This window comes from Phyllobates terribilis, unplaced genomic scaffold (assembly GCF_046119375.1).
Source record: "Phyllobates terribilis strain yellow unplaced genomic scaffold, ASM4611937v1 Scaffold_10__3_contigs__length_209671492, whole genome shotgun sequence".
In the NCBI taxonomy this organism is placed as follows: domain Eukaryota; kingdom Metazoa; phylum Chordata; class Amphibia; order Anura; family Dendrobatidae; genus Phyllobates; species Phyllobates terribilis.
In genome coordinates, this window is record NW_027362770.1 from 74,685,603 (window position 1) to 74,712,046 (window position 26,444).

At 41.3% G+C, this 26,444-nt stretch overlaps 1 protein-coding gene across 3 annotated transcripts in view; it reads left to right on the top strand.

Moving 5' to 3' along the window:
- Positions 1-23,798, top strand: part of JADE2 (jade family PHD finger 2) — a 338,504-nt gene extending 314,706 nt beyond the window's left edge. For all 3 annotated transcript variants that reach the window (XM_073649598.1, XM_073649599.1, XM_073649601.1), the window contains exons 11-12: positions 14,954-15,046; positions 19,002-23,798. In XM_073649598.1, the coding sequence (XP_073505699.1) occupies positions 14,954-15,046; positions 19,002-19,867 (959 nt within the window). In that variant the 3' untranslated portion in view covers positions 19,868-23,798. The remainder of the gene's footprint in view (positions 1-14,953; positions 15,047-19,001) is intronic.
- Positions 23,799-26,444: the final 2,646 nt, after the last annotated feature.

Below are 26,444 nucleotides of genomic sequence, written 5' to 3' on the forward strand. Positions count from 1 at the left end.
TTATCAGCTCTTATGTGCGGAGGCTGACCGGAATCCCGACGGGCGTGTTGAAGCTAGTACTCAACAACTGCCCTGTGCTGCTCACAAATCCTTCCTAACATATGCAACATTGAGTTCCAACGCATGGTGACATCGCACACCAGTCGGTGAGCTAAACGCTGCTGAAGCATAGCGAGGGCGGCGGAAACTGTAGCTGACTTTCTGAAATAGGCACATGCGGCGTACTTTCACAAGCAACTCAGGCAGATCCTGGTAGGTTTTGAGAAACCTCTGAACCACTAGGTTGAGCACATGGGCTAGGCATGGTACGTATGCAAGGTTGCCAAGCTTCAGAGCCACCACCTTGGTTCCGACTACTGTCACACATGACTGGCCTGGCTGTAGTTTCAGCGGTGACAGCCACAGATCTGCCTGCTCTGTTATCTGTCAACAACTCTGCAGCAGTGTGCGCTTTGTCTCCTAAGCATATTAGCTTCAGCACAGCCTGTTGCCGCTTGGTCGAGGCAGTGCTGCAGTGCTTCCGACTGATGTGGTCATTTCGGAGATAGAGGCTGAAGAGGAGGAGGACGAGGTGCAGGAGCTGAAGAATGTGGGGGCAACCCTGATTGACCCAGGGCCTGCAATCCTCGCGTTGGGAGGACGTGTTCTGTCCCAGGGTCTGACAGGTTCCTGGCTTGCACAATATTAACCCAATGTGCCGTCAATGAGATGTACCGTCCATGGCCACAAGCACTTGTCCAGGTGTCCGTGGTTAGGTGGACCTTCCCAGTAACTGCATTGGTGAGGGCACAGGTAATGTTCTGGGACACGTGCTTGTGTAAGGCGGTGACGGCACACCGGGAGAAATAGTGGCAGCTGGGAACCGAGGGACGGCCGCCGCAATGAGGTTGCAGAAAGCTTCCGTCTCCGAGAGCCTAAAAGGCAACATTTCCAGTGCAACAGTCAAGAAATGTGGCAGTTTAGTATTGTGGACTGTGGGTGGTTGGCTGCATATTTTCGCTTGCGTTCAAAGGACTGGGGTAGGGACGTGGTTGCTGATGGTGGTGGTTGCAAGTGTGCAACGACAGGTGCAGGGTGGGAGGCATCTTCGCCTGCGCCATGGACAGGGGATTGGTGTGCATGCACAACAGCAGAACAGGCAGTGGTGTCACCCACAGACACTGTTTCTGGACCCTGGCGTTCGGCCCAACTAGTCGGGTAATCTTCTGTCATGTGCCTGAGCATGCTGGTGGTGGTCAGGCTGGTAGTTTTGCTGCCCCTGCTGATGCTGGCATGGCAGATGTCGCAAATGGCCTTTTTGGGGTTATCTAGACAGTCTTTAGAAAAGTGCCAGACTCTGGAAGACTTAACAGTTGGACTGGCAACTTCCCTCGGGTTGCTGTTCTGGGGAACAATTGACCGCCTTGTGCCTGTGGCCACCCCACTGCTTGTTCCTGCATGTCGTGGTGCTACGCCTCCCTCCCACTCTGCGCTGAGGTCTTCGCTATGCATGTCACCTGGCTAGGTTGGGTCAGTGACTTCATCGTCCACCTCCTCGTCTTCCACGTATGCACCCTAGGCCTCCTCTTGACTTGCTGGCAATTGTGTCTCATCATCGTCATCCACCTCTTGCGACAGTAATTGCACTTTCCCACCATCGCCTTCGTTTGACCGTGGCTGCTCAAATATTTGGGCATTGCTACATGCGATCTCCTCTTGCCCCACTTGAAGTGGACCGAGCGAGAGGCCAGAATCTATAAATGGAAATGTGAACCGCGCTTCGGAGTGTCCAAGTGTGGGATCACTTGTCTCCGGGCACTCGACATGGTGGAAGGAATGAGAATCAGGGTGAGGAATATGTGGTCCAGACTCACGGCTACTGAGACTTGATCGTGTGGAAGACAGGGTGGTGGTGGTGGCAAACTGACTGGAAGCATTATCTGCTATCCAACCGACAACCTTTTCACAATGCTCTGGCTTCAAGAGTGGTGTTCCGCGGCCCCCTACAAAGTGAGACAGGGTGACATGTTATGGTTGCTTTTTGTGCTCCCTCAGCAGGCATAATTTTAGCTTGCCCACAGCCTCTGCCTCTGCGTGCACCATCACCATCACGTCCTCTTCCCCGTCCCTTGCCACACACCTTTCTGATTTTAAATGGAGTAGAATATTTGTCACGTTTCCAAAAATGTCAGGATTATTACCGCAGTAATATAGGATCACGTCTGATGACCATGGTTTTAGGCAGTGGTCTAATAGATATGGTATTGGTCAGTGACTAAACGTGAATGGGTTTAAACACACAACTGGCAGACTTTAAATGGAGTAGAATATTTGTCACGTTCCCAAAAAATTTCATGATTATTACCACAGTGATATTTGACCACCTGAGATGATGGACAAGTTTCTCTGCTTCCACAATGCAGCAATATTAAAATCAACCAAATCTGTCTGTATGCTGCTAACAAGCAAATGGAACAGTAAAATTGGTGTATTATATTGCTTTTCACCAAAATAATCAGGATTAAAAGCAAAAAGATTATTAGTCCTGATATCTAGGGCTATGGATATGAGTAACAGCAACAGAAAGAACGTGCAATGGACCCTATTCTGTTCTGTTGTATAAGCTTTCCACAAACTCTGCCTGCCTAACTCCTGCTATCACCAGGATTGATATGCATCAGAATTAGTCCTTAGAAGGACTGTTAGTGTAGATTTCTAATAGTGATGTGGAATCTCTTTAAAGTAACCGCCAATTCTCTCCCTCGCCCAGCTGCAGCTCTCCCGACTCTGCCTGTTTGACTGGTAGACTGTGACGAGCATAGGGTCCCGGGTCTTACATAGACCCAACAACGGTATGCAGCCAGCCAATCACTGTAATGCCACAACCAAATTGGCTGCGGCATTACAGTGACTGGCAGGCAATCCCCGCATGTTAATTCGCTGTCTAAACAGCGCGAAACATGTGGGGCCTGAGCATCTAAAAATTACTCGCCGAGCACCCAGCATCTCGAGCACTGTGATGCTCGGGCGAGTACCAAATAGTGGCGAGCATGCTCGCTCATTACTAGTGTTTAGATGTCATCTTGAAGAGGACCAGTAACCATGTCAAAAATCAGACCAAAAACTGGCCACTCTTGACCTGTTAAATGGTCCTCTTTAAGATTTTGAGCTAAGCTGTTAGGTCATTGACAACAAAATTATTTTTAAACTTGTCTTTAAGGACAGCAGGGGAATTTTAAAGGGGAACCTGTCACCAGGTTTTCCCCATATAAAGTAGGACCACCAACATTAAGGCCTCTTTTACAGCATACTAGAATGCTGTGAAAAAAAAAAGTCTCCAATTCCCTGTGCCTATCCAAATGAAGACCTTTTATTATACTCTCAGGCGAAGTGCTCCAGTCCAATGGGCGTCTCAAGTCTTGATCCGGCACATTCTCTCTTCCTTCAGTCATCGTTCTCCTCCCTGCTTTATGTGAATCATCCACACATTGTCCCCCTATGGTGCCTCTGTGCAAGAGCATGCTCCAGGAAAGGCCAAAGAGTGCTGATGACCCCAAAGCAAAGCCAGTGCATGCACACTACTGTACTTTGCTCTCCCCTGGGCAGGGTAGGGCAAAGTGCGATTGGGGGACACTGTGTAGTTGACGTAGGATGCCTAATCCACACAAAGCAAGGAAGGAGGATGGCGATATTAATAAGAGAGGAAGCGCTGGATCATGACCAGAGACGCCCATTGGACCGGACCGCACTGTCTGAGTATTTTCAATGGTCTTTTTGGGATCTACAAAGGTGATTGGGGACTTTTTTACAGTATTATAGAATTCTGTAAATGAGGTTTTAATGGTGGTGGCCGTAATTTACAGTGGCGACCAAAAGTTTTGCATTTTTTTTAAAGTGTGATTACTTCTGTCTGGTTGTTGTGGTGCCATTTTCCTGGTGATTTTAGTAAACCCAGAAGCAAATTGTTGTCCGCTATAAGGAAGAAAATTGTGTTTGACATTGTTTTATCCCTTTATGTGTTAGTTTTCAACATTTGCTGGGCCAAATGTTTTGCATATTTTGTCATGGGTAGTTGAATTTTGCCTAAAAAAATTTTTTTTTTATGTGTGTGTTATTAGGTTAAAACATGGCAAAGACTAAGCCAAATTTATCACCAGATGTCAGGAAGCTTATTATTCTGAAAGTGAAGCCAGGCAAAAGCCAAAAAGAGGTAGCTATGGAATTCAACTGTTCTCAGAGTATATTAAAGAAAGAAAAAGAAGGTTATGGAACAGCTGACAAACCTAGAAGTGCACAACCAAGGAAAACTTCCTCCAGAGTTGATCACATTATTAAGGAAAAGTCAGTATCTGATGTCCATAAAAGTGCTGTACACATTTCTCACGAAATGAACGAAGAATATGGGGTCAAAGTGAGTTGCCAAACTGTGGTGCAATGGCAAAGAGCAGTAGGGTTGAATGCACGAGTTAGTCTAGAAGCCTTTCATCTCTGCAAAGAACCGGAAGGTCCGACTTGAGTTTGCCAAAGAATACAGCCAATGTAAAGAGACAGATTGGTCTAAGGTGTTGTGGTCGGATGAATCCAAGTTCAATCTGTTTGGTAGTGATTGCAAGCACTACATATACTGCCCAATTGGAAAACATAATGGTGTAAGGTACCAAACACCTACAGTGAAACATGGTGGTGACAATGTCATGGTTTAGGGCTGCTTTTCTGCATCTGCCATTGGCCCTTTGCATAGAATTGATGGAAATATGAATCTACCATGTACACGGATATACTGGAGAATGTAATGCTGCCACATGGTAAAACCAAAGTAGATAGGGGATGGAAATTCCAGCAAGACAATGATCCTAAGCACACATCCAATTTAGTAAAAAATTGGTTAGCAAAAGAAATGTTCTCCTGTTGCAATGGCCATGTCAATTACCTGATTTACACCCTATAGAACACCTTTGGGATGAGTTAGGATGATGAGTTGGGGCCTGTACCCATAGCAATAAAGATTAATTGTTTTCAAATGGAATGGAGCAAGATCCCTCAAGATGTCTTGAGTACCCTAGTGGCTTCAATGCCCCGTCGGTGTGGTGCAGTAATTAAAGCAAGAGGTTATGCTACAAAATACTAAGTTGTGGCATTGTAAATAATGAATTACTCTCTATATTGTGATCAATAAAATAGCATATGCAAAGCTTTTGGCAGTCAGTTTTGTCTAATTAAATTACCATATCTATATTCAAAAGCATTTTGGTTAAAATTAAGGTCTTGCATAATGATAACTTCATGCACCGAGGAAATGGTATCTCAACAACCAGACAGAAGTAATCACACTTTAAAAAAAAAAAAAGCAAAACGTTTGGTCACTACTGTATATGGGGAAAACCTAGTGACTGGTTCCCTTTTAAAGTGTGATAATGCAAATCAGATATTAGTTCCCTTCATGGTAATGCTGTATTGCCAGATATTATAGACTGCATATACATTAGTACCAGACTTATAGGCCCTGATTCAGCAACACATTTTGCCATAATTCTGTTCTAAAACATCTTAAAATGTTGCACAATTGCGATATAATGCGTAGTTGTGCAAAAATGTTTTGACCTTTTGAGGAGCTTTGGATGGAGGGAGCATGTCCGAGCATAGCTGGCATAATTTATACCACAAACCTGAGGCCATAGAGTATGTAGGATGACCTTCACATTTGTATAGTCGTTGTCAAAGGGCTTGGAGTGTTTTTTTAAAACACCGTTTTGGAGCATAAGCTGTCATACAGTATACATATAAGTATTTCGTTTACTATATCTTTTTTGTTTTGCCCCTGGAGAGACAGATTGATAAGGAGTAAGAACTGATTTCTTCTACATACATATGTGCTTTAATCAATTTATTCAGCCTTCTCCTATAATGTACTATTTTGTACACTGGCTGGGGTCCTGCATTCACATAGGGCACAATATCATCTATTCATTAATTATTTCGCTTGAGTAATTTATTAGCAGAAGAGAGTGTTAAATAGAAAAATGATCAGAACTTTTCAAATAATTTTTTTAAGACTTTCCAGGGAATGCTACAGTGGTTAAAAATATTCACTGCGGCCACTTGCCATTTCCTACTTCTCATTTCTGCATTCCTACATCTCCTTCCCATGTTTAGATGGTAATTATAGATAGAAAATGCCAAGTTTATATATTATTTTTTATTTTCCTGAAAAATGCATCTGGTACACTGGCATAAACTTTTGGCAAGCCTATTGCTATTATTTCTTAGCATTTTCAAAGGTAAACTGCTGTGTATTAAAAATGAATTCTCCCTTAAGAATCCTTGGTTTTATATATATATATATATATATATATATATATATATATACACATACACAGTAAAGACCAAAAGTTTGGACACACCTTCTCATTTAAAGATTTTTCTGTATTTTCATGACTGAAAATTGTACATTCACACTGAAGTCATCAAAACTATGAATTAACACATGTGGAATTATATACTTAACAAAAGAGTGTGAAACAACTGAAAATATGTCTTATATTCTAGGTTCTTCAAAGTAGCCACCTTTTGCTTTGATGACTGCTTTGCACACTCTTGGCATTCTCTTGATGAGCTTCAAGAGGTAGTCACCAGAAATGGTTTTCACTTCACAGGTGTGCCCTGTCGGGTTTAATAAGTGGGGTTTCATGCCTTATAAATGGGGCTGGGACCATCAGTTGTGTTGTGCAGAAGTCTGGTGGATACACAGCTGATAGTCCTACTGAATAGACTGTTAGAATTTGTATTATGGCAAGAAAAAAGCAGCTAAGAAAATAAAAACGAGTGGCCATCATTACTTTAAGAAATGAAGGTCAGTCAGTGCGAAAAATTGGGAAAACTTAGAAAGTGTCCCCAAGTGCAGTTGCAAAAACCATCAAGCACTACAAAGATTCTGGCTCACATGAAGAACGCCCGAGGAAAGGAAGACCAAGAGTCACCTCTGCTTCTGAGGATAAGTTTATCCGAGTCACCAGCCTCAGAAATCACAGGTTAACAGCAGCTCAGATTAGAGACCAGGTCAATGCCACACAGAGTTCTAGCAGCAGACACATCTCTACAACAACTGTTAAGAGGAGACTTTGTGCAGCAAGCCTTCATGGTAAAATATCTGCTAGGAAACCACTGCTAAGGACAGGCAACAAGCAGATGAGATTTGTTTGGGCTAAAGAACACAAGGAATGGACATTAGACCAGTGGAAATCTGTGCTTTGGTCTGATGAGTCCAAATTTGAGATCTTTGGTTCCAACCACCATGTCTTTGTGCGACACAGAAAAGGTGAACGGATGGACTCTACATGCCTGGTTCCCACCGTGAAGCATGGAGGAGGAGGTGTGATGGTGTGGGGATGCTTTGCTGGTGACACTGTTGGGGATTTATTCAAAATTGAAGGCATACTGAACCAGCATGGCTACCACAGCATCTTGCAGCGGCATGCTATTCCATCCAGTTTGCATTTAGTTGGACCATCATTTATTTTTCAACAGAACAATGACCCTAAACACACCTCCAGGCTATGTAAGGGCTATTTGACCAAGAAGGAGAGTGATGGAGTACTACGCCAGATGACCTGGCCTCCACAGTCACCAGACCTGAACCCAATCGAGATGGTTTGGGGTGAGCTGGACCGCAGAGTGAAGGCAAAAGGGCCAACAAGTGCTAAGCATCTCTGGGAACTCCTTCAAGATTGTTGGAAGACCATTTCCGGTGACTACCTCTTGAAGCTCATCGAGAGAATGCCAAGAGTGTGCAAAGCAGTCATCAAAGCAAAAGGTGGCTACTTTGAAGAACCTAGAATATAAGACATATTTTCAGTTGTTTCACACTTTTTTGTTAAGTATATAATTCCACATGTGTTAATTCATAGTTTTGATGCCTTCAGTGTGAATGTACAATTTTCATAGTCATGAAAATACAGAAATTTCTTTAAATGAGAAGGTGTGTCCAAACTTTTGGTTTGTACTGTGTATGTGTGTGTGTGTATATATATATATATATATATATATATATATATATATATATATATATAATATACATACATATATATACACACACACATATGTATTTATTGTAACATAGTTGACACATACCACTGTATGTATACGTCTTAACAAATTTGTCCATCTCTACTCCAATGCTGGCTGCTTCCACTGTCAGAGGCTGCCACTCAAGTTCTGTCGCGGTATGATCAAAAGGAATGGAGTATTGATGGCAGTACTTGGCGGTGCGATTTACACGTAAAATTGTCCAGTGTTAACTTCTCTAGAGGAAGATGAAACTGATGTTAAGGAAGCTCTTGATAACCAGCCTATTCAATGAGACTGGTCAGCAAACCAATTGCTGGGCAGATTCAAAAGCCAATGTTGAATTGGATCCCAATGATCCACCTGTCTTTTGCCAAATCACATAAATTAATTCAAGAACACTTCTATATGTATAAGGTGATGGTGTTTCCATTCACCCTGGACATTTCTGACATTTCAATGGTAGTATAAGTAATAATATCTTGGCTACATCCTCCGGAAGTAATACTTTCATAAGTTATATCCCAAACTCTGTAATAACCATAATGCGTCCCCTTTAACGGCCCTGACTAACCTTCAGCACATTCCTAAACTTTGTTTTTGTTATATATTTATTCTTTTTACTCATATAAGATTACACATACAATTTTTGGTAAGGTTATCTGTTCAAAAGAGCTGTAAATCTGCCATTCCTCGTCTCAGGAAGTCTGAAGAGTTGTTCAGTTAAATTCCCATTTAACTTAAATAAGGTTTCTGATTTCATTGGTAGACAGATTCACAGTATATTGAGACCAAGCCAATGACTTGCCCAGAAATACAAAGTCAAGCCAAGACTAGTCAACCACTTGGCTCGAGTGTGCATGTAACGCATGTTCTTTCTATTATCTCCTGCACTTTGCCAACAGTTATTAGTACTGAAATTGAGTATGTCAAGGGAAACATTGGACATATCAGCTTCTCACACTGGGACTATAAACCATATACTTGGATAGAGTTTAGGCGTGCTTAATAATTTCTCCTATTTGTAGACTTGTAGTTAGGTGGCTCATCTGTAGCCATCCTCTACTTGTCTGGATTGTCATGCTGCACAATTATACTTACCTAAATAATTGTGAGGTTCCTGAAAAGCTGCACAAAGAATTGTGTGAAAACCTTGGCTTTATGTTACTTGTGCCATAAATATAAAATATATACTGTATTAGTTTTCATAAGACTTCTAGGAATACACAACAAAGTATAAAGTTATAGAACTTTTACAGGTGCAGTAGATAGATTTAGAGCAGAGGCTCCACTAAAACTTTTTTTTTCTCCTTTTAAGATTAAACCATGAAGTGGTGGTATTGAGCACAGACTGCACGTATGCACATTACAAATATATGTATGAAATGCACACAAATATATATATATATACAGTACAGACCAAAAGTTTGTACACACCTTCTCATTTAAAGATTTTTCTGTATTTTCATGATTTTGAAAATTGTACACTCACACTGAAGGCATCAAAACTATGAAGTAACACATGTGGAATTATATACTTAACAAAAAATTGTGAAACAACTGAAAATATGTCATATATTCTAGGTTCTTCAAAGTACCCACATTTTGCTTTGATGACTGCTTTGCACACTTTTGATGAGGTTCAAGAGGTAGTCACCGGAAAAGGTCTTCCAACAATCTTGAAGGAGTTCCCAGAGATGCTTAGCACTTGTTGGCCCTTTTGCCTTCACTCTGCGGTCCAGTTCACCCCAAACCATCTCGATTGTGTTCAGGTCTGGTGACTGAGGAGGCCAGGTCATCTGGCGTAGCACCCCATCACTCTTCCTCTTGGTCAAATAGCCCTTACGCAGCTTGGAGGCGTGTTTGGGGTCATTGTCCTGTTGAAAAATAAATGATGGTCTAACTAAACGCAAACCAGATGGAATAGCATGCCGCTGCAAGATGCTGTGGTAGCCATGCTGGTTCAGTAGGCCTTCAATTTTGAATAAATCCCCAACAGTGTCACCAGAAAAGCACCCCCACACCATCACACCTCCTCCTCCATGCTTCACGGTGGGAACCAGGCATGTAGAGTCCATCCGTTCACCTTTTCTGCGTCGCACAAAGACACGGTGGTTGGAACCAAATATCTCAAATTTGGACTCATCAGACCAAAGCATAGATTTCCACTGGTCTAATGTCCATTCCTTGTGTTCTTTAGCCCAAACAAGTCTCTTCTGCTTGTTGCCTGTCCTTAGCAGTGGTTTCCCAGCAGCTATTTTACCATGAAGGCCTGCTGCACAAAGTCTCCTCTTAACAGTTGTTAAAGAGATGTGTCTGCTGCTAAAACTCTGTGTGGCATTGACCTAGTCTCTAATCTGAGCTGCTGTTAACCTGTGATTTCTGAAGCTGGTGACTCAGATAAACTTATCCTCAGAAGCAGAGGTGACTCTTGGTCTTCCTTTCCTGGGGCGGTCCTCATGTGAGCCAGTTTCTTTGTAGCGCTTGATGGTTTTTGCAACTGCACTTGGGGACACTTTCAAAGTTTTCCCAATTTTTAGCACTCACTGACCTTCATTTCTTAAAGTAATGATGGACACTCGTTTTTCTTTACTTAGCTGCTTTTTTCTTGCCATAATACAAATTTTAACAATCTATTCAGTAGGACTATCAGCTGTATATCCACCAGACCTCTGCACAACACAACTGATGGTCCCAACCCCATTTATAAGGCAAGAAATCCCACTTATTAAACTTGACAGGGCACACCTGTGAAGTGAAAACCATTTCCGGTGACTACCTCTTGAAGCTCATCAAGAGAATGCTAAGAGTGTGCAAAGCAGTCATCAAAGCAAAAGGTGGCTACTTTGAAGAACCTAGAATATAAGACATATTTTCAGTTGTTTCACACTTTTTTGTTAAGTATATAATTCCACATGTGTTAATTCATAGTTTTGATGCCTTCAGTGTGAATGTACATTTTCATAGTCATGAAAATTCAGAAAAATCTTTAAACGAGAAGGTGTGTCCAAACTTTTGGTCTGTACTGTATATATGTACAGTATATGAGCAAACACATACATGTATAGGCTTGGACTGGTCCACAAGGAAGCACACACATTCCCTGGTGCCCCTGTGCAGGAGTGGTCCCCTATCCATATTCATGAGCAGTGTTTGGTACAACACACTTAAAAAGGACTTTTCACCAAATTTTCCACGTTGAATTAGACACACGATTTAATAGGCACCGCATAGCAGAATAAAACTTTTTTTTATAATTTGTTGCGTAGATACGATCAAAGCATTTGCCACTTAAACAGTTCAAAAAATTAAGTGCAAGTGTGCATTACCCGAGGGCTTTCACTGGGGGCGAGTACTTCTTCCTCTTTATGATGCCTACCAATCATAAACAGGTAACAACACACTAGGGAAAGAAAAACACTCCCCGGAACAGGCTCAGTGTGAGACATAATGATACAGCCTGCTTTCCTCACTGCAGAGTGATGACGTGTTTGAGCTGAGTGTGATTAACAGCTTTCAGCTGTCATGACTAGCAGTCAGTGTGGGGGGGGGGACAGAACAGCGGTGTTGGCAGCACTGCACTTGCGTTCACAATGCTAATGTGTTTGGTTCTGCCAATAAAGTTCCTTTGAATTCAAAAAACAAGCTACCTGAAGAGTTTGTAATTTACCAAATTTAACTCTTTGAATGCTATAAACACCATATTTATAGGCCTAAAGGCACTGCATATCACACCAGAAACACCATACCAACAGTGAAGTTTGGAGGTGGGAACATCATGGTGTGGGGCTGTTTTTTAGCATATGGCACTGACAAACTTCATATAATTGAAGGAAGGATGAATGGACAAATGTACCGAGACATTGATAAAAAACTTAGACAATAAATCAAAAATCTGCCATCTACCAGGATCAGGAAGATGAATTGAGGCTAGACATTTCAGTTAGACAATGATCCCAAACACACATAGAAAATCAAGCTGCTAGAATGGCTCAGCCAATCACCTGATCTGAATCCAATAGAAAACTTATGGAATGAACCAAAGCTCAGAGTTCATAGAAAGAGCCCACAGAACTGTCAGGATTTGAAGAGTGTTTGTGTGGAAGAATGGGCAAAAATCACACCAGAGCAATGCATGCGACTAGTTTCTCCATACGGGGGGCGTCTTGAAGCTGTCCTCACCAGCAAAGGCTTTTGTATTAAATAAATTTCAATAAGCGTGTGCAAAACTTTTTTCCTGTGCCTTTTATCATTATTACACATATAGTTTGATTTCTTTGTGGATTGGATGGGTTGTTACCGACATCTGGTGAGAATTTCATGTCAATAGCACCTTTAGAAGTACTTTTACTTAGAAAATTGGAAAATTGGTGACGTGTTCAATACTTATTTCACCCGCTGTATATGTGCATGTAACAGTATGTACATGGACTTCCTCCAATTTCATATTGGAGTTTGCGTTAGACCTGCTTCTGCAGTATCAAAGGTTCTGTCCCAGAGAAGCATTGAATCTAGTTGAGAGTGTCTACAGTCGTGGTAAAAAGTTTTGACACTGACACAAGTTTTGTCTTTCCCAAAATTCTCAGCTGTTTTTTAGATCTTAGATGTTTTTTGGTTACTGAAATACAATTATAAGCATTTCATAAGGTTTTATTCTTTTATTGACAAATCAACTTCATACAAAGACTCAATATTTCCAGTGTTTATCCTTAGGGTACTTTCAAATTGCGTTCTGTGTTCCTGTCGATTCATATGTCTAAAATCCCCTGCAAAACGGGGTCTGGACGTATGTGCCAATGGGGCCATAGACTGTAATAATGCACACAGAGCGAACATATAGAGACTGTGTCTGCGCGGACACGCCTGAAAATGATGCATGTCAAAGCGCACGCTTGCTCTGTCTGCAAACTTACAGTCTATGGCCCCGTCAGCGCAGACTTCCGGACCCCGTTTTGTGGGGGATTTCGGACGTATGCCCCGGCGGAGACACAGAACGCAATGTGAAAGCACCCTCATTTTTTTCAAGCAGTTTAGCCAGGCATGCTGGATATCAGCTCCTGGGACAAATCTTAACTGATGACAGCCCATTCTTGTCTCATCGGTGCTTGGAATTTATCACAGTTTGTGTTTTTGTTTGTCTACTCACTTTTTGGAGGATTGACCACAGGTTCTCAATGAGTTTGAGATCTGGGAAATTTCCTGTCCATGGACCCAAAATTTCAATGTCTTGTTCACCAAGCCACTTAGTTACCACTTTTGACTTGTTTACATGGTTCTCCATCATGTTGGAAAAATCATTGTTCATCACTACATTGCTGAAGAGGGCTTCATCAGAGTAAGCGTGCTTTCACATTGCGTTCGTGGATCGCATCGGGAGGGTTTGGACGCAGTTCTCGACGGGGCCATAGACTGTAATGGTGACGGCAGAGCGAACATAAATTGTGATAAACTTCAAGCAAGGATTAGGCAAGAATGGGTTGCCATCAGTCAGGATTTGGCCCAGAAGCTGACATCCAGCATGTCAGGGTGAATTGTCAAAGCCTTGTAAAATAAGACTCAACACTGGAAATGTTGAGTCTTTACTTAAACTTGATGTATTTGTCAATAAATGCTTCAGAACTTATGAAAATCTTACAATTGTATTTCAGTAACCCTGGAAACATTTGACTAAAAGATCTAAAAACTGAAGCAACAAACTTTGTGAGAACCTTAATTTTTGTCAGTCTCAAAACTTTTAGCCATAACTCTACAAAAGTAGAGTACCACACTACATGATCTGTGCACTTGACCTAACTCATCAGTTGTTTAAAGGGAACCTGTCATGTCCTATCTACTATGTAAACTGCCCCCATAGCATTGTTCGTGATGTAACATACTTTTTTCATTAAAATTGGTGGTAATATATTGAGTCCATAACATTTTATGTAGTTATATCCTACCAGCTCATTTCAGTCATAGGACTGTGATATTCGCATTCAGTCAGGGCTGGCGCCGCCCATGCATTTGAATTTTGTTCCCAGCTAGCGCTGATGTTAGTGGGGCGCTTGCGCAGTTTTACATGGCCAGCCGCAGCTCCCTGCGCGTGCACAGTGAGGCTGTGTAGTTCCCAGCTTCGCTGCGCATGCGCTGTGACAAGCGGCTCCGGCCGCACACAGTGAAGCTGGGAACTTCACTGCGCACGCACAGGGAGCCGTTCGTCTGTACTGTGTATGCATTGCTGACTACGTTAGAGTCGGTATGCATGCTTAGGGCAGTGGTTTGACTTAGACAGTGCTCATTCTGGCCAAGCGGAATCAGGAGTAGCTCATAATGCAAATTAAGGCAGCAAAAGGGTGCACTGAGCCCTTTGCCACACCAAGGGTGCACTGAAGCTGCCTCATTTGCATATGGAATAAAATGAGTTTTGAAAGTACCTACATCAATGAAATATGTCAGGCAGGTGTGGTTTTTGCAGGGGCTAAGTTCCCTGAATAACTTTAATTTGCATTTTGGGGGTGACTGACTCCTTCTAAAGTTAATATTTAGTAGGACAGCAATAATAAAGGGAAAGCTTTATATAGAGTTTTTTCAACACATCTCACTTTACAGGAACTTTACTAACGCTTTCCATTCTGATTAGCTATATAGGAATTTGGATTTACCTAAAATGTACGGTATTCAAGACAGTTCTCTCAAAGGAGAATATGTGCCTTGAACATTTTGATACCAATAGAGTTAATTTGCTAAATCAGTGCCTGATCTGTCAGCATGCCCACATTTCTACCAAAACCGTCCTCTTTACCAGGAAACTCCACCATTGTCAGGTGCAAGAATTCACACATGGAATGTACGTTATCAGTTGTGGATTTTGGAGGTTTCTTTGTTTTTGAAATTTTTTTTGCATTTTACTAAACTAAATATTTTGTTCCAATAGAATCCAGAAAGAAGACAAAAGGAAAAAAAACAAGTTATCTTGAAAGAAAGGAAAGAACGAGAAGAGGAAAGCAATCTGTTTTGGGACACTTGGGTAAGCTGGCACTTCATGTACTATTCATCTTTATGTAGTACATGGTATGTAAGTAGAAATGATATGTATAATATGTACGTGGTAGATTTCATATTTTCTTTAATTTTTGGATCTACTTTGTATACAGTTTTGTCTCTTTCCTATTTAAGCATTTACACTGATATTAAATATCAGAGACCGGACAGTACCACATGTTAGCTGCAATGATCTCATTAACTTCCTTTCACCACTGTCTTAATATGATGCCAGATCTATTTCTGATAAATTTACAAAAATTGTAACTACCGTAACTAAAAATATGAACTAATCCATAATGGCACAATCTTCTGTTGCCATTGATCAGACAATGTTGACTTTGTCTGGAAAAATCCTTGGTAGCTCCAAATAATGAAATCTGAACATTACTACCAGCTTTAAAATTATGACAGCGGCACTCACATATGCATTGCACAATTCAAATTCATGGTTTTACATTTGTGATCCTAAGGTGTTTTTTGGCAACTATGGACTTTTCCCTTCCGTTTTTATCTTATATCAAGTAACAGACTTAACGATAAACTAGTTATTTCACTTATTCTATGGGTGTTCTGTTCTCCTATAACTCTGTATTCATTGCTCAGCTGGCAACAAAGTTACCAATCTGTAATTAATATGTCCTGAAACCATGTAAGATACATTTTAACAATACTTCTATTGAGATAACAAAGGTTAGCAACTATCATATCAATTTAGCCTGTAGATAGGATTTAACATGTTGACATACCTAAAAACCTTCACTGAAGGGGCCCCTGGGTTGGATCCATGTAGAAGCTGCTAGCTAATTGATGTGTTGAAGAAAATGTATACAAGCCAGGACAAAACCAAAAAGGCGGGAAGAATAACAAAATCTGAAGCAAGTAGTCAAGGGATAGACGGGTTCATGTCCAAGAGGTCAGGCAGTAATATAAGGCAGAGAAGGGACAATTATAGAAGTACATTCAGGGGTTAAACAGAAGAATAATAGGAAACAAAGATAGGAAAATAATAGAAGTCAATCTAATATAAAGAGCACCAGACCAGTATGGGATATGTAATAACTGTCATCTAAGGAATAACGTTTCTCCTTGTGGAGAGTGATAAACTAGGCCTGGCTTGTCAAGAGCGAGGAGACTTAATCGCCATGCATGTTCCTCTGGGAAATTAAATATGCAAATTGTCTCTTCAGAGACAAAAGAGGACTGGAACTATATTGCCACCTATTGGAAGTAGCAATCTAAAAAGTCAATATCGACCTTTTAATGAGCCTTGCCTTGTGGCTTAGGACAAAAGCCAAACCACAATCTCAATTTGCAGACACAATGTTTCGGGGTATTGCCCCTTGTCAGTGCAAAGTATGAGATCTGATTTAGCTAGGTGAGAGGCTTAATACTGGGATCTCAGGTGTAACGTTTCTCCTTGTGGAGATTAACAAGTCAGGCTTGACATGTCAGAGTGAGGAGACTTAAACGCCATGCATGCTCCTCTGGGAAATTAGATATGAAAATTGTTTTTTTAAGAGAGGAAGAGGACTAGATCTCATACTTTGCACTGACGAGATGCAATACCCCGAAACACTTTGTCTGAAAATTGAGATTCTGGTTTGGCTTATATCCTAAGTCATATGACAAGGCTCCTTAAAGGGTCGATATTGACTTTTAGAATTGCTACTTTCAATAAGTGCCACTAGAGTTCTAGTCTTCTTCCTTTCTGAAGAGACAATTTGCATATTTAATTTCCCAGAGGAGAATTCATGGCATTTAAGTCTCCTCACTCTGACATTCCAGGCCTGGCTTATCACTCTCCACAAGAAGAAACCTTACCCCTTAGATCCCAGTCTTAAGCCTCCCACCTAGCCAAATCCGATCTCATACTTTGCACTGACGAGATGCATTACTCCGAAAAATACAGTGTCTGCAAATTGAGATTCTGGTTTGACTTTTATCCTAAGTCATGTGGCAAGGCTCATTAAAGGGTCAATATTGAATTTTAGGATTGCTACTTCCAGTAGGTGGCACTAGAGTTTTAGTCCTCTTCCTCTCTGAAGAGGCAATTTGCATATTTAATAAATGTCAATGACAGATCAACTAAAGGGGATTTATATACGGTACATCTGCTGGTTGGTCAGCCTGCTGACACCAGTGATTGGCCAGCCTGCAGGACCATGAGTGACAGCAATATTAGTGTTAAACTTTATGACTAGGCTGTGCACACTCCTGCTACAGGCAGTTCCAGTGGATTTTGCTTGTCACGCAGTATGTGAAGTGCCACCACTCTTTCCACTATCAGCGCTAGAGCAGGGACAGGCGAGCATATTATACCTGATCACTAAACAGGGTTCTAGAAGTGTTATTCCAACTGTAAAAAAAATTTAAAACTAGTTCTCATTTGCCAAGAAATGCAAATTATCTTAGTTTTGTGTTTCACAGAGATTTTGGGGGGTGGGCTTAAAAGTATTTACATCGATTTCACTGGCTTTCATGGTACCGCAATATAATTTTTTATAATTTGTTTTTTGTACATGACACTCTGGAAAATTGAAAGACACCATGTTAAGTCTTAACCTTCTTACTAGTGTCTGTTCCTGCTCACCTCAATGGTCAATATGTACAGTAACTTACAATAATTTCACTATATATAAATATAATGTTATTGAGTGTGTTTAATGCTCGAGGCTCTGCTACTGCCTAAAGCCCCGTCACACTAAGCGAGATCACTAGCGAGATCGCTAGCGAGATCGCTGCTGAGTCACTTGTTTTGTGACGGAACAGCGACCTCAGTAGTGATCTCGCTACGTTTGACACTTAGCAGCGATCAGGCCCCTGCTGTGAGATCGCTGGTCGTGTCGAAATGGTCTGGACCATTTTTTGATCGTTGAGGCCCCGCTGGGTAGCATGCATCGGTGTGTTTGACACCTTACCAACGACCTCGTTGGCGACTCAAAACTGAGAAGTCGTCCCTCATCAAGGTCTGAATCGTCAGAGTAGCTGCTATGTGACAGGGTCCCAACGACCGCCGACATCGTTATACTGGTCGCTACGGGTCGCCGTATCGTTGCTGCGTCGTTGGGAAGATCTGACTGTTTGACATCTCACCAGCGACCACATAGCGACGCAGCAACGATCCCTGACAGGTCGTATCATTGTCGGGATCGCTGTAGCGTCGCTAAGTGTGACGGGGCCTTAAGGCTCTGTCCACTCTTGTGTTAGTTCTTCCTTTACATACAACAGACCTTAGAAGGGGCTTATAATAGGATGCATATGTGAAGAGCCTAGTCTCCATTGTTTTGCTTAAAGAAGTTGTCCAGTACTTTTTTCAACTGCCCCAATGTATTTAGCATATGCCCATAAGTGTTTTTGTAATTACCTTTAGTTGTATGTATTGCCTGTGAGCGGCGCTATCCTTTGCCACTCACAGGCATCACGTGACCCCCGGCTGATGTTACTTCAAGTGAGGCGTGACATCAGTGACACGGTCGCCGCGGTGAATGCTTAGCTGTGGGTGGGGTTATCCTGTACGTTACACCCAGCATCCACCGCACGCTTTCTCAATGAATGAGGAGAAGGAAAGCGCACGGTGGATGTTGGGTGTGATGCGCGGGGAAACCCCGCACACAGCCCATCACTCACCGGGGAACACAGCACTGAGTCACGCCCGGCTGAAGCCAGAACTTGACGTGACATCAGCGAGTGTCAGAGCTGGCTGCAGCCGGGGTCACGTGATGCCTGTGAGTGGCCAGTGACAGCGCCACTCACAGGCAATAAAGACTACCAAAGGTAATTACAAAGTCTTATAATCACAGGGTTAATACATTGGGGCAATTGAAAAAAGTAGTGGGCAATTCCTTTAATATCACATACTCTTGCTATATGTCCAAGAATAAGACAACTCTTATAAAAAATGATTATCATTCAAAGTGTCATTTGGTTTCTCCTTGCAGATCTGACATCATCATTCCCAATAGATGGAACATTTTTTAGCAGCTGGTTGGCTCAGCCAGTTCAAATCACCACTGAGAACATGACAATGACTCAATGGTCCTTAAACAGTGGCCACAGGGAGAATGATGCTTCCGGTCTTCTTTCTGAAGAACTATTACAAGATGAAGAGACCTTGTTAAGCATCATGATGGATAACTCACTCAAGTCTCCTCTCAAACAGATAGAGACTGTAAAGAAGGTGAAAAGCAAAACACGAACAAATGGTAAGAAAAAAGGTATCAGAAACAACCATGGCACCATTTCACAGGATGACCAACTTGCCCTGTGGAATGATTTGAAGTGCTTAACAGATGAGGCAAAAATGCCTACTAGCCAGAGACCCAACAGAACTGGAAAAGTATATGCTAAGGTACAAGTGGAGAGACGAGGGCACAGTGAAAAAAAAAACGTAAAGAAAGGTTCTGCGCTTTCACCTGGGTCAAAGACCAATGACTCACAAAACCTTTCAGATATCAGTAAAGTAGACAATGGGGAAATTTCAGTAAAATATGTTCAACCGGAGTCTAATTCTGTTGTCAAAGTGCCTGACTCACTAGGTTGCGCAAAGTCAGTGGTGAGATTTCGATTACCAAAGGGCAGAAAGGCCAGTTTGGGGTCACAGAGTGAGAATTCTGAAAGGGCAAATGGACGTCAAGTAAAAGAAATGCCCAAAGCAAACTCCCATTTAGATGTAGAAACTGATGGCTACTACTCAGATGTAGAAATGTCGGACTCTGAGGAGGAATCAAGTCAAGGAAGAACGCAGCTTAAGAAGTTTGATGCCTCAAGCGATGACATTGTCCGAATGAGTATTTTGGCATCATAATTTTCCAGCTGAAGAGAAGCAGGAATGTTTCATGATGCCTAAACCATGATATGACTGCCATGTACAACTTTTTCTTGCTCTCAGCAGAGGTGTTTGTCATATGTATATATAATGTGTTTTACATATGCCCACATATATGTAACACATGTCTTTCCAGCACAGTTGTTTTTCTCTACCTGTAGTCCTATTTAAGCCTCACAGACATAGTTACTTGTAATGTAGATGTCCCTTTGTAGCTAACGTGCATTTCCCAGTTAAATGCAAGCATGTGCATCAAGGGACCCGTGCTTCTTGTTCCACAGCAGGCCATTAAAAGATGACGTGGCTACAGCTGTATCGGTATTGGGCATTAAATTTAGGACAAGACACAAGTAGTTTGTGAGTTTAACTTTCTCTCATTATCATTTAATGATATGAAACATTTAGTAAAATAAGCAAAATTGCTACTAGTAGTTTAAAGCACAAATACATTGCTTATTTGAAGAAAGCACTTATTATATGTAGAGGAAGGCAACTTCTGCTATTGTAAAGGTTTATATGAAGTCATTATCTTCCGTCCAGGGCTTTATTTGTTTTCCATTAACAGACATAAAACAGCAGAAGTGTGCAGCACTATGAGCCAGCCATGGCTCTCCTTATCAATACATCTGCTGCGTCTGGGAGTGGAATATGCAAACAGCTATTGGAAGATATTGACCTTAAGCCCTCTAACAGTCGGTGGATTTACTTGCTCAGGTGGACAAACTAGGCTTCACCTCTGGTTAGGCCAAGAGGGGGAAACGTAGGCATTCGTTTTGTAACAAAATATTTTCAATGAACCATATGTGGTCATAAGGGAGTACATGCACCATCTACACTGGGAAGTGAAGTTTTAGGGTTCTTATGTGTTTCATTATTATGTATCTTATTACAAAAACTGTAAATGCCATAATGTAATGGGTGACTGATTACATTCTTCCTGTTGTTGAGCTATCTGTCTCATGATATAAAACTATGTCAGAGGAGATTTAGCTCAGTTAAGCCCGCCATACACATAGATGACTGTCGACCAAACAATGGTTAAGACGATCATCCGGGTGGCAGCCGTCTCGGCCGGATCTCCCATACACAGGAGCGCTCGTTCTGCCGAGCACTTCGGTGTTCTCTATGAGAGAGCAGCTGCCAAACATGTCTGTAAACAGCTTATCTCTAAGAGACATGACTATTGGTCAAAATCAGACATGCCGGATTGATATTTTCCCTGACAATCAATTGCCCAGGGCTCCCATTCACATTAGACTGTCAGACGAACCCGTCAATATCGACATTAGCTTAATGTGTATGGGGTGGCTTGAGGGTAAGGTTCAATCCACAGAACTGCCTAACAAAAGAGAATGAATGCTTTCATCTCCATTCATAAAGTATTTCTCTGGTTTTTGTTTTTCACTCCTTAAAAAAAAAAAGATCTAAGAGAAAACGTTTAACACAGGTAACTGTACAGTTTTAGTTGTTGTTTTTTTTATTATTTTTCTATTCCAACACAGGGGGCGCCACAAAAACTATAAATGCACTTACTATTTCAAGTATGGAATGTCTACAGATTGTCGTAAGAGAATAATGTTCCAAAAATCCTGTATCCAGTAGCATATATTCTAAGTTTTCACACAAACTGATGACAGAAGTGGAAAGTTAATTTTCCTTTATTTTTGGATTGTTTTGCAGATCCTCAATCTTAATGTTAATACTATGGCAATGCACTAGTAATCTGAGGAACATTATGCAATTGCAGTTATTTAATGATTTGGGACAGTTTAGGCAGCTTTTATCCTAAACCCTCTTCACAAGACCTGATGCTGACGATGTATTGCACTGTACATAACCTGTGGCATCTTGACCTTCTACCACAATGCTGATTTTCAGTGGCGCTTCCTAGTTACTCAAGGAATCGAGTAGCTCCTCCACTCCAAATACAGCAGTCCTACTCAGCTGAGGAGCTACATAACGTTCTTACTGTACATATTCCTTTATGATTACTACCCGAGTGCTAGAAAGCTGTATTTACCCAGATGGAAAACGGACCCCTTTGTGCTTATGTACCATGATAACATTACCACCCAAGAAACTGAGAGGTCATACAGCGCTTCCATTCTGAAAACCCTTCTTACAATGAGCATTTATTTTAAGGGTCACGTCGTAATTGTGAAATGTTCTTGATCATTTCACAGGGCTAGCTCCAACTACCAGCTTCAAACCTTGTTTCTTATTGTGTCTGTGTTGGCTATAGATGTACATGTCTCAGGTCCTTACCTCGTTTGCACTTCAATTTTTTGAGAAATCTGTAAAAATTCAAGTCATGGTTTTGTGTAACCTGTTTGTGTTTTACAATCCAGTGATGTAAAAAATGACCCTCCGATTATTGCATATTACTAGTGATCAATTTAGTGTATGACCAGATTTTATTCCTTTTTGCCTTTGCTAACAGGTATAGGTGATCTCTATGCTGTCAGAAGGCCCCAGCATTGAGATCAGCAAGAATATCTATTACTGACCGCAGTATGTGTGTGTGTGTATATAGATATATATATAGATATATATATACAAGCACACCCATATAATTTACCAGTCTGTTATTTTCTTTTTACAATGACATGACAATAATTCAGCATCCTTGTCTACAGGGGACTATTAGCTCATCAGCTGCCACACAACGAATTCAGTCCCTCCTAAGCCTTAAAAAGTAATCCTTTATTTTTCAGTGATAACCAGTCATGCACTTAATCGTCTCATTCCACCATTCACTGGTCACTAAAATATTTGATATAATTCAATTAGTGTGACCCCAGGGTGAGCTCAGGGAAAACCACAGGTCAAATAAACAGTAACCGCAAAAACTGCAAAGCATAGGGCTTTTCTGCAGCCCAAAAACCTGTAGCTTTCCACGAAAGCAAAGGATGCACCAGATCCGCCGTATATCGTCAAAATTCACTCAACATATGCCAAAGAATGCTTGTACGTGACTGAGAGTTGCATCACTCAAATATGGATCTTAAGTGAATATTTGCTGACAAACACAAGTAGCAGTTGTTGCAAACTTGGATCATATGAGCTCACAACACCTAGAGACACAAGTTTACTATAAGGGAGACGGGAAGTCTGGCATGACAGCGCCTCCTACTGGATTATGTGTAACACACCCACAGCTTTATTTTATAAAGCGATGAAGCTTTTCATTAGCAACCATACCAGCAGCTTAAGGGGTCACATCTGTACCCTTGTCAAATATGTCATTTCCACCATTTTTATCTACAGATATACTAACGTGATAAACCAGCCAATGCTTTGGGTCAGTATAACAAGAGTTATACCCCTTACACTGACATTGTTATGTAAGAAGTCATCTAAACATGCAAGGTGAGCATCGCAACAAATTTATGTGACTCTTAATAACTCACCGAATTCACCAAGGTTGGAACGCTCTGTAAAGCTCCTGTCTTCATTGGTGAAGGGGCCAATGAAGGGCATGTGTGTTAAAACAATGTTAAATACAGTGTAGGACTAGTTGAACTTTACATGCTTGGTAGTTTATAGATACAGTTACTAGTATAGAGTCCAAACCAATAAGTAATATGCTGCATTTAATTGTTCTTGCGTCCGTGTGCTTCAGTTAAACTATGGTTAAGATATATCCACAATCCACTGCTTTGTGCTCGTAGTGTTACTTGCCTGATCAGTACCGGAAACAAACATTCTGAGAATTTCTTTAAAGAACAACTGGCTTACAACATATGTTATCACAAGGGGACTATTCTGTTCAGAAAGTGGGTCAAGGTCACTAATGTCATTAGACCTGAATATTCTAGATGTGCCTCTTGTTACTTCCTCAAGTTTGTCACAAACTAAAAGTTCAGCTCATAGGTGACTGCCTGCAGTGTAGGTCAGGACCAAATTGGAACTACCATCTCTTGAGTTAAGAATGTTACAAGATGATATTGTGTACATTATATACCATCGAAAGGAATTTACAATATAAGTTAATGTTGGCCATACCTGAATCTGTATAGCTGGATAAGGCATGTGGAATTCCAAATCCTTTGTTCCCATGACATACAAGCCACCAGAGATGTCTGGAAGCAGCTCAGCCATTACATTTCCAAAGGCCCTATCCTTCACTCCCCCAACATCATCTGTAGGGGTTGAGTCAGAAGGACCCCATAAACATTAGATGGCCAGCCAATCCCTCTAAAATCGTCAGGTTCTGACAACTTTTATGTCATGTATATAGGGCTGTATGGGTATGTGCCCACTATGCAGATTTGAAGCAGAAATTTCCTGAGCATTTCTGCATCTCCTTGGCAGAAAAAAACGCATGAGGATTTTACATGCATTTTTTCAGCTTTTTTACATGCGTTTATGCATGCGGTTTTTTCAAGCGCTTATCCAAGCGATTTTGAGCATCACTTGGAAAAGGGCTTGACAAGTTGGTCACACAATATAAATCCATGCAACTGGCATGGATTTATATTGTGTGACCAACTTAGAGGAAATTTCCACTATCAAATGCTGCATCTAAAGTAAAAAAAAGAATTAAAAAAGTAATAAAAAACCTTAGATTCACCTCTCCAGCGGCCCCCGGTCTCCTCCTGGCAGCGTCCTCTCTCCTTGGCGTCCCTCGGTGTAGTGGCAGGACCTGCGGTGACGTCATTTAGTCAGCTGATGGTCACGCGGCCATCACCTTTCCGCTGACGTCAGTGGTCGCGTGACCATCAGCTGACTAAATGACGTCACCGCAGGTCCTTCCAGTACACCGCGGGACGCCGAGGAGAGAAGACATGGCCGGGAGGAGACCGGGGGCCGCCGGAGAGGTAGGAATAATTTTCCTTACTTTTTACTTGCAGGTACGATGGTACCTGGGTTGGAGGAGAGTCTCCTCTTCTCCAGACTCGGGTATCATCCGCACATTGAACAGCATGTATACATGAGGATATTATGCAGTTCAATGCAAGTCAATGGCCGCGAAATCGCGCCCAAATTGGTTGTGTTGCGGATTTTTCCGCAATGATAATCCGCAGCGGAAATTTCCGCAGCATGTGCATAGCACATGCGGATTATCATTGGGATACATCCCCGACCTCTTAACAAGCGATTTTAATGGGTCTCCGCAGTGGAAATGCATTAAATCTGCATCGTGGGCACTCAGCCTAATACTGTACCTGTTGTTGGTCTTCATTTTCATTTTGAGTAGGCAGCATGAGGTTATGATTGATTATGTGTGTAACCTATATCAAAAATGTTTAATCCAGATATGTTTACTGATATGTATATATCCGAGGAACCTTTAAGCACTTACTAATTGAGGTCATGGATTTCACATTTGTTCCTCTTATGATTGTCATTGATTGGTAAACCAAATCTGTAAGTCTTCAGATACTTAATTGTTCACAATTGCTCACTATTACCCATGGAGCAATCGTCGTATTTCATAACCATTAAACTAATTTGTAGCACATTAAGAAATTATATGTCTGTCTTCATTTAGGTGAAAATAAATTTCTACTTGTCAAACATGTCTCAAAGATTTGCAAGTTCATACTGCAATCACCGTTGTACCCTTCAGAAACAGCATGGCATTTCCAGTTGTTCTTTAAAGAAAATTCTGCCTACTTTCTCCTTTGTACAAGTAAAACAATATCACATCAGATGCAGAAACTTCTATGAATGTCACAGGAGGACAACACTCCTGTCTTTGTTTTATAAGAAAAATAAAAGTGATGTGCCATTTGTTAATATAAAGAGAAATATTGAAAATATATTGAAAAGAGCAATTATAAATTATTTTTGGCTTATGTTGCAATATTTATTTTCTTGTATTAGAATTCCTTTGTAGACGGAAAAAAATGTATTTTTCATTAATGCAAAGACCTATTTCTCCTTTTTGTACATTTTCCATGTTAGGCGATCCTTACAGCAATATAATATATGGAACTTGTTCAGTGTTACTGTATATGCATGCAGTTTGTATTGCTTGGAATAGTTTTGTCAGCCATTGTTTTCTTCTTGTTTAGAGTTCAGCTTTTGCTTTAAGACACATGGGACCACAACCCATTGCTCATGAGAACTCTTTTTGCGTTCCTTCAATGTGATTGCAAATGCAGTTAATAAAGCAATGTTTTATGTGTACATGTGACTCATGTCATTCATATCGAACAAGAACGAATCATGTAGTTTGGGTTATTAATGTAATATTTGGAATTAACATGTTTAGGACTAAGCTAAAGGCGTTGCCTGCAATGGATTTTTAAGAGTTCACCGATTATGAGCTGCTTGTTGTGTGGCCCACTGCGTAGATCCCGAACACCCTATGGCCGGAATTCCTCAAACATCCATACATCAGTTTTCTGGATCATAAAAGTACCAAATTTTTACAGAACCTATAGTTGCAAAAAATATTGTCACCAATCAGCAGAGCGGTGTTAAAATTTGGCGCCAATATCGCTGCTTGGTCGCGGCCGGCCACCGCCACCAATCAGCGAAGCGGTGTTTAAATTTGGCGCCAATATCGCTGATTAGTCACGGCCGGTGGTTGTGACTAATCAGCAGA